Raw genomic sequence first — 8,967 nt, 5'->3', positions numbered from 1 at the left:
ACACACACACACATATATATACATGTATACATATATATATGATGAACTGAGCCACAGGACGAGTGAGGGGTAAACTGAGGAGGCACAGGGAGACGTACAAAGATAGTTGACAGGACAAAGGGAGAGCAGAAATGGAAATAGCTTTATTAGGGGGGAGCTTCCGGGCAAAGGCCCATGGTGTAGCAAGTAGCCCAGGGGAGTCACGAGGTTGTCCGAGTTCTGGGATTTTTAGGAAAGCAGGGCAAGGGGGGTCGTGCTGCAGCAGCCAGGTTTATGGCCCAGGATATAGTTTATCAGCTCTGGCAGGTAGGGTGTCTGGTTATCAGGGAATCAGACATCCCTGGCACCATTTCTCAGTCTCCTCATTCCAGGGGGCAACTGCTGACCTTCTGGGACGTGCAGGGAAGCAGGCCCCCAGCATGCCTCAGCTTAGCCCAATCATATATATTCTGTAGATGATGGATAGATAGATAGATAGATAGATAGATAGATAGATAGAAAGATAGATAGAAAGATAGAATAGAACTGCCCCTGTGGGTTTCCCAGATGGTAACTCTTCACAGGAGTAGAAATCCAAGTCCTTCTCCAGCAGAGTGGCTGGTGGATTCCAACTGCAGACCTAGCAGTCTAGCACGTAACCACGTGCCACAAGGGCTCTTGTGCACGCATGCACCCCTAGATGCACTTTTTATTATGTATCCTAGACAAAAAGCAAACCCCTTGCCATCAAGTCTGTTCTGACTCCTGGTGACCCTACAGGACAGGGTAAAACCACCCCTAGGGTTTCCAACACGAACTCTTTACTGGGGAGGAAAGCCTCGTCTTCCTCCCGAGGAGCTGCTCATGGTTTCGAACTGCTAACTGTGCAGTTAGCAGCCCAGCATGTAACCCGTGTGCCACCAGGGCTCCCAAAATTCCACTATCCTTTCACTCCATTTCCCCACAAACTCTTGGAGGCCACTTTGCATGTACTATACATCTGGGCACACATGCACACACACAGCCACGTGTATGCACGTGTGTATACATGCAGGTAAGCGGTTTACATCGAAGACGATTCATATCACATCTGTTCTGACAGGCTTCCATCTCGGATCTACATAAGCTGAGCAGGTGCCACCTCTGTGCTGCATGTGCCCCCCTGCCTTTGCCTTCCAGAGCGCCAAGCCTGGTTTTCCTTAATCTCGCGTCCAGTCATTTTCCAGTTCCAGTTGCTGACCAGCTGGGGGGACCCCTACTACATCGGCCTGACCGGCCTGGAGCTGTATGACGAGCGGGGAGACAAGATTCCTCTGTCGGAAAACAGTATCCTTCCCGTGCCGGGCGGGGGCGGGCTGGAGAGGAGTCCCGGTTCCCCCCACCAGGGGCTGGCTCACAGGCAAGGGCAGAGCCCAGAGGCGTTCCAGCCCTGCACACCAAGACCCCAGTTATAGGACCACAGGACACCCCCACCACCACAAACACAGATTCCCTCCTGGCTGGGTGAGACACGCAGGCATAGCCACGTGTGGAGCTCTAAAGGCTGGTTCTGGACAAGCCCTGCTCCACTGTGTTCAGCTTACAGGCCAGACTGCATGACCCCCAAACCCTCTGTTCATGAGATGCTCACCCTTGAATCCTCAGTGAGTCTCTGCAGAGAGTTAAGAACAAGGTGGTTGGTCCAGAACCTTGTGAGGAATGGGCTGTGCTGGGCCCACAGTCCGGCTGGGCAGCAACACCCTGGCCCCTAGCAAGCAGGTCCTGCCAGTTGACCCTAGTCCTTCCCCAGCCCTGGGTTAACCCCAGACCCCTGAAACATACCACTGGTGCCAGGCGCTCTTCTGGGGCCTCACCCATGCCCCCCCCGTTTCTCTCCCAGCAGTATTGGGAGGGGGCTGCCTTTACCTGAGGCAGAGGCTGAGCTGTTGCCCCCAGACCCCCCCCAAGCCAGTGAGTGGTGGAGCTGGGAGGGCAGCTCCAGAGGCCAGGCTGGTGATCGCTAGCTGCTGCCCATGTGGCAAAGGCCAGACCTCACAGGCATTTGATGGGACGGTTCCTCGCCCAGCCCAGGGGGTAAAGGCCGGAGCCAGTCCAACCCAGACTCCCCTCTCCTCTCTCTGGGGTCCCAGTCAGATAATCAGCCCTTCCCACCGTCCTCCCCACTGGGAATAACAACGGTGAGGTTTCTGATCACCTCTCATCATTCCTTGGCTGTGTATGGCTAAGTGCCCACACATGGTGTCTCACATGACCTTGTGGCAGGCCTAGGGCAGGGAGGTTTGCACACCCATCTCACAGATGAGGAAATGTCACAGACCTCCCAGGAACTCCTGGTCTGAATGGCCGAGCCACAGGCAGGACCTGGTTCCCCAAGCCACCATTGCAGCACCTGTCAGCCCAGTAGCAGGTCAGGCCATGGCCAGGGACACATCTTGGGGTGGGGGTAGGAGGATCCTCACCTCCTCAGACAGGGTCCAGCCACTACCCTCTTCCCTTCTGAGAGGAGCCTCAGAGTTTGCCCCCTGCCCTCCAACATAGCGGCAGCGCCAGCCTCCCTACCTGTCCTTGAGGCTGGCTGCCGGCCCCACCCCCACTCACCCACCCTCCTCAGCCCCGCAGCTCTCCAGCCTCCCCAAGCACCCCGACCCCGGCAGCGGCTTGCCTGTTGAGGGCTGGGTGCCCACAGTGCCCCCCACAGTGCCTTCTGGTTATGACAGCTGACAGGCTCCCCAGACATCGCCGCCTTCCCAGACAGTGTGAACTCGCTGGAGGGCGTGTGCGGGGACGTCCGGACCCCGGATAAGCTCATCGACCAAGTGAACGACACCAGCGATGGCAGGCACATGTGGCTGGCGCCCATCCTGCCCGGCCTGGTGGGTGCCCTGGGGCAGCGGGACTCTAACTAGGTGGCTCCCTTCCTAGCCCAGTGACCCTCATATAAGCCCAAGTGCCTGGGAGCCTTTGCCACCATCTTCCTGGGGCCAGTGGGTCTTCCTCCTGCTCTGGGCTGACGATCATCGGGGCACCAAGAGGATGCAGGGACACGTGGGCATCAGGCTGGGAAGCCTAGTGTCGTGGGCCTGCACACCTGGGCACAAAGGTGCTGTGGGTGCCCCCTACCCATATCTTCTTCCCTTCCTCTCTCTGGTCCACCCACCCTCTTCCTCCCAGCCCAGCCTCCTCACAGTCACTGCACTACTTCCGAGTGTTCCTGGGCACTAGGCCCCCCCACAGCCCGCCTGCCCAGGACTGCCTGGTCCTGCTCCTTGATTTGCCCCGAGGCTACAGGATGTGCACAGGTGTGGGCCTCACCCGTCCTAGGCCTGGGCAGCTGCAGCTGGAGAGAAAGGGAGCAGATGGGGACAGGGAGGAAGGTTAGCTCAGGGGGGTTGAGTTCACTTCTTGCCTGAGTCAAGGCATGCAATGCGGTCCATAGCACCCCTAAGCTGACTGGAGTGCCCCCACTCATCACCCCATGGGAAGGTCCAGCACTGGCAGCCCATCGCTTCCCTACAGGCTATCCCTAAGTGCTTCTGCTGCTCTGGGGGTCACCTGCTCTGCCCCCATGCTAAGGTCAGCCCTTGGCCCCGGTCCCGCCTCCACCCAGGGGAGAAGGCAGGGTGGCCCTGCCCTCGGCCCCACAGCTGTGGCCCAGGGTGGCCCCTGGCCAGTCCAGCTGCTGCACCTTCGCTCAGCCTTTGCATGAAGGCCTCTGGGGTGGACGGGGCGGGCCCTTCAGGTCCAGTCCATGCTGGTGCCTGCATGAGCCCCCAGGGCCGAGTTTGAGGATGGCTGAGTTTGGACCTTTGTTGTTTCCCCAGCTCAGCCAGAAGGGGGACCTGTGTCTTGACGTGCTCAGCATCTTTGGGGGTCACTCCTAGGATGGGCACAGGCTGAGGCCCAGGACTAGCGCACAGTGAAGGCTGCAGCCTACTGAGAGGCTGCCCTTTTCTTCAGCCTTGCAGGGGCTACTCTGCCCGGGGTTTGTGAGGGGCTGCTGGGGGGCGGCTTCACTGGCTCAGGGCTGCAGCAGAAGGCTAGGGGGTGGGGATGGGGTGGGGTGAGTGCCACCTGAAATCACCAACAGGACCCTCAGAGCCTCGGGGCTTGGCTTTGAGTTGATGAGATCTAGGAAGAGGTCAGCTGGGGCCAAGGTGGGCTGACCAGCTCAGGGCCATGCCCTCAGATCCGACGGTGGCAGCTGCCCCTTCACTCCACACTGATTCCTAAGCCATTGGGGGCCTGACCTGAGGGAAAGGTGGACATGCTTTAAACGAGGCTGCGGACGGGCACAGCCTAGGTCAGGTGGTTTGTCCTAAAGGCAGCCACTTGTGACCACAGAAGGGCTTTGGGGAGAGGCCCAGGGCTGGTGGGTATGGGCAGCCTGCCTGGACACCCCCACCCCGCCCCCTGCCGGCAGCCTGGCCCAGCCCAGCGCCTGTTTCCAAACATGCCAGTTTTCATTAGTTGTTCTCCGACAGGTGAACCGGGTGTATGTCATCTTCGATCTGCCCACCACCGTGTCAATGATCAAACTGTGGAATTATGCAAAAACACCCCACCGCGGGGTGAAGGAGTTTGGCGTAAGTACTTATTAGCCGGGCTTTTCGAGATAATTATGCTCGTCGGTAATTAGACTGCCGGCAATTATCATTCGTCACAGTTTGATTTACTCCTCTCCGTTGTGACCTTCGACACACGCGTGCCGCATGCTCAGACTTGGGGACACTTGCCAGCCGCTGTGCAGGCCTGCGCCTCCCCCAGGGCCAGGCTGGGCTCTCACCGCAAGCACACAGGAGGAGGGTGTCTTCCACCTGCCTTCCTGTTTCTCTGGAGGGGACGGGGATGGAGAGTGGGGGGCAGGGGAGCGGCCCCCCTCAGATCCCTCAGCTCCCCGGCGGTCCCGGGCGGCTGTGGAGCTCTCTGCGGTGCTGGCATGGGCCTGGCATACTCGGACCAAACCACCACCACCCAGAGGAGGGAGCTGAGGCCCCCAGCAGCACCTCGCTGGGCCCAAGGTCAGGTGTCACCAGCCTGAGCCCACCCAGGCCTGCCCAGCTACCCTTGCTGAGCCCTTCCTGGCGGGTGCCAGCTTCCCAACGGCAGGTGTCGGGCACCTCCTGTGCCCTGGGCCACCCGCTGGGGTTTGTGCCCCTACTCCCTGCTTTCACAACCCCCCCTCAGCCATCGTGGCTGAAACCAGGGTCTGGTGCCCGTGGTAGTTCAGGGTGCACTGCTGATCCCAGTAAACCACACAGCTGTCCACATGGGCCGGTTACCTGTGGTCTGCCTGCCTCCCGCCGCATCAGGATACCCTCCCTCCTTCCCTCCCTCCCTCCCTCCCTCGCCTGCCGGTCCAGCTCCTGGTGGACGACTTGCTGGTCTACAACGGGATCCTGGCCATGGTCAGCCACTTGGTGGGGGGCATCCTGCCCACGTGCGAGCCCACGGTGCCCTACCACACCATCCTCTTCACAGAGGACACAGGAGTCTGCCTCCAGGAGAAGCACACCACCATCAGGTGCGTGCCCACCCACCCCGCCCTGCCCAGGTGGGGGCAGATGGGCGGGCTACGCACAGCCTGAGCCCCTCCCTCCCACAGCAACCGGGCGGAGGATCAGGACATCCAAATGATGAACGAGAGCCGGGTCGTTGCCAACGCCAAGCGCAAGCAGAATGCCGCCGCCGCGGACCCCGGTCAGTGCCCTGCCCGCCTGCACCCGCCCCGCCCCTACCCCGCCCCCGCCACGGCAGACAACCAGCAGGATGGCCGGGCTCCTGTGGCCACTCTGCTGAGACCCACGGGACAGGAAGGAGCCGGGCAGCAGGGGAAGCATGTACCCAGGCCACAGCAGCAGCGAGGGCATGTCCAGGGGACAGGGGGCCTAAGCCCAGCAAGCAGAGGGCAGGAGACCAAGGGCAGGAGGTGGGTTGGGGTGGAGGTGCTTAGGAAGCACTGGCCTGCTCCCCTGCAGGTCTTTTATAGGCCAGCTTGAAAACCACAAACCTAGGTCGTGAAGGTGCACTCCCCCCAAAATAAGCTCCCTGCCCTCACGTCGATGGAGATGCACAGCGACCCCACAGGGCAGGGAACTGCCCTTGTGGGTTTCTGAGACTGCGACTCTGAGGGAGTAGACACACACACACACACACACCACCCCCCACCCCCTGGGCTCCTGGGACGCTGCCCCAAGTGCTCGGAGACACACACGGGACACGTGAACCTCCCCAGCAGAGTGACAAGGACACACAAGGCTGAGAGCTTTGTCCTGTCCCGTGTGCGCACTGCTGGCTGGAGGGGCCGTGGGGTGGGAATGTACCCCCCACACTGGGCGCTGCTGAGGATCCCTGGTTCCCTTCGCTCCCCATCCAAAGTGGTTCCTTTCTGGGGAGCATGGCCACTTGTGCCTCTAGGCCACCTGTGGGCTTCCTCAGCAAGCTTTAGAGAAGCCTGACCAAGGACGGGGCTGGGCAGGGCCAGCTGGGCTGGAGCGGAAGGGCTGCAGGCCAGGCTGGGGCGGTCATTGTGGCCAGGTCAGCGACAGCCTCTGGAGGAACTAAGCAGACAGACAGGGCTGGGCCTGGTACTTGCTGGGCAAGGTCGGCCCTGCCAGGCCCAGGAAGCAGGCCTCACTGAAGCGGCAGTGGTGACCGGGGAGCGCCAGGGCTGGGGGCTTCTCTGAGCAGCATACCTAGTGAGGGCAGGCAGCCAGGTCTTGGGGAATTGCTCGTGGGGTCAGCACTAGACAGGAGGATGTCCTGAGAAGGTAAAGTGGGCAGGACTTGGTGAGCACCCAAGTATAGACAGGGTGGTGTTTGAGGCTGACCCGTGTCTAGCCCACTTCCCGCCCGCGTAGCCATGCCCTGGATACCCAGACCCCCCCTGGGCCTCTGTCCTCCTCTCTTAAGGTACCTGGCGACATCCTGCAGGTTTGTCAGGGCAGGAAAGTGAGACAGGGGAGCATTTGGCTTGGGTCCTTCAGACCTGGGTCCTACACACTAGCTGCAGGAGCTTGAGCCTCCTTGAGCCTCCATGTCCCCCAGGAAGGGAACCTGACCAGCACAACATGTAAGCCCCAAACGAGAAACCAGTCTTTGCCCCTGCCCAATGCTAATGTCTGCCTCAGCCTCCCACCTCGGTCTCCAGCACCGCCAAGCCCAGGAGGGAGCCGGCAGGGCTAGTGAGGACTCAGGGGCTGGGTCCCAAGAGAGAGGCCCCGATTCTGCCAGGAGAGGCAGCCGCTCTCTGGAACCAGGCCCCGCCCACTCCAGAAAAAGCACCTGTGTCCATGCCCCTTCCTCTCCCAGGTAGCCCCCATTCCTTCTTAGCCACCTGCGCTCAGGCCCCTGTCATGTATGGAAGGCTGTGGGGTGGGGTGGGGGGGTATGGGTGCATGTGGAGACCTCTGAGAAAGCAGCTGAGGGTGAGGCTTCCTGGAGGGGGAAGGCGGGTGTACTGGCCATGACCCTGGAGGTGGGAGGAGTTTGTTGGCAGGCAGGGCTGGGCCTGTGTGCTGTGAGCCCTGAGCCCAGGGGCTGCTGGGAGCACCCCTCGAGAAGCCCCCGATGTCAGCACCCCACGCACTCTGGCTTCCCCCTGCAGGCCTTGGAGGGGGTGTCAGTGACCCTACTCCCTCTGTGCTCTCCCCGACAGCCTTACGCCCCAAAACCTGCATAAGTGAGAAGGAGCCGGCGAGACGGTGGCGGTGCTGATGGCTGATGCAGGCGGGAGAGCAGCTCCAGCCGCAGAGAACAGGGCCTGTCCTCTGCCCCCACCTACCCCTGGAGCGCTTGGCCGGAGGGCTGGAGAAGGCTGGGCTCTAGGTGGAGGAGGGTGGCTCTAGGGCTGCCCTGTACACCCCAACAAGGCAGGTCCAGGAGAGTGTGTGCTTGGGGCTGTCAGCCACCCTTGCTCCCATCCTGCCCAGTGGAACAGAGCCCTTGGGGAGCTGGCTCTGGAGGGCCACTAGCCTCTGGTCACTCTAAAAAGGGTCAGCCCAGGGTTGTGGGGCCAGCCCAGACCGCCCATGGCTGCTGGGCAGTATTGAGGGCCAGAGAGCCTGGGGCAACATCAGACCCCAGAAGCCGGACACATGGATGGGTGGATGGGCGTAGGCAGGGGGGAAGGCAGAGCCAATGGGCCGGGGCCGCCGGGGCACACCTCCACATCCCCTAGTGCCACCCCCCATCCCCCTCCCTCGCCACCTTGCTCAGGATCCCCTGGTGGGCTCTCGGGCTGGCAGGCTGGCTAGCTGCCCAGGCCCCACCCACCGCCCCCTTCCAGCCACTCCCCAGCACGTTGGAAAGGTGCCCTGTACCCCCAACTAGCCGCCAGGAGCCCAGCCTGCATCTATTTCTATCTGTGTAACAAGCTCAGATCGGAGACCTAATTGGTTTCCCAGTGGTGGGTAATTTCTCGTTCCCAATATTAATCTGCGGTTTTCCTGGCACCCGGCCCAGCCTGCTGCGGGCCTGTGCTCGTAAGTTCGTTCCTATGCAACCCGGGCGGGCGGCAAACACTTCAGGAGCTCTGCAGCCTCTGCAGGAGCCGCCATGCAAACGGAACCCCGGCTGATGCAGAAATCAGGGGGTGTCTCTCCCTGGGGAGAGCCTTCTTCTGTCTCCCAGGCTGCCAAGCTCCCAAATGTGGCAGGCATCTCCCCCCTCCCCACCCCCTGGGGCCGTCGGGCAGATCAGATGGGCACCAAGTGACCAGAGCCCGCGCTGTCGCTTTAAAGGAGTCCAGCCCCCATCCCTGTTGCTGGAGGCACCGCTAGGGTCAGATTGTCAGGGAGATGCACAAACGCTATAGACGCTCCCCGAGCCAGAGCTGCTGTTTATAATAATTGTGTGTACCATGCAATTTAGGAGGGGTTAAAAAAAAAAACTGTACAGGCATTAACTCTAAAATAAATTTCTATTTTTTTCTCTTGCAAAATCAATAAAAGATGTTATTAAGAATGCAGCCTGCCGGGTAGGTTTGCCAGT

At 60.8% G+C, this 8,967-nt stretch overlaps 1 protein-coding gene across 1 annotated transcript in view; it reads left to right on the top strand.

Moving 5' to 3' along the window:
* KATNIP (katanin interacting protein) overlaps positions 1 to 8,944 on the top strand; it is a 183,927-nt gene extending 174,983 nt beyond the window's left edge. Inside the window, exons 22-27 of the mRNA XM_045284933.1 lie at positions 1,159 to 1,305; positions 2,713 to 2,852; positions 4,461 to 4,562; positions 5,340 to 5,500; positions 5,582 to 5,676; positions 7,634 to 8,944. Coding sequence (XP_045140868.1) covers positions 1,159 to 1,305; positions 2,713 to 2,852; positions 4,461 to 4,562; positions 5,340 to 5,500; positions 5,582 to 5,676; positions 7,634 to 7,692 — 704 coding nt within the window. The 3' untranslated portion in view covers positions 7,693 to 8,944. The remainder of the gene's footprint in view (positions 1 to 1,158; positions 1,306 to 2,712; positions 2,853 to 4,460; positions 4,563 to 5,339; positions 5,501 to 5,581; positions 5,677 to 7,633) is intronic.
* The last annotated feature ends 23 nt before the right edge of the window (positions 8,945 to 8,967 follow it).

Source organism: Echinops telfairi, unplaced genomic scaffold (assembly GCF_000313985.2).
Source record: "Echinops telfairi isolate 266 unplaced genomic scaffold, ASM31398v2 ScPeMD7_5;HRSCAF=22, whole genome shotgun sequence".
NCBI lineage: Eukaryota > Metazoa > Chordata > Mammalia > Afrosoricida > Tenrecidae > Echinops > Echinops telfairi.
The sequence above is the reverse complement of the archived record's forward strand: the minus strand, read 5'-3'. Positions and strand labels throughout refer to the sequence as shown.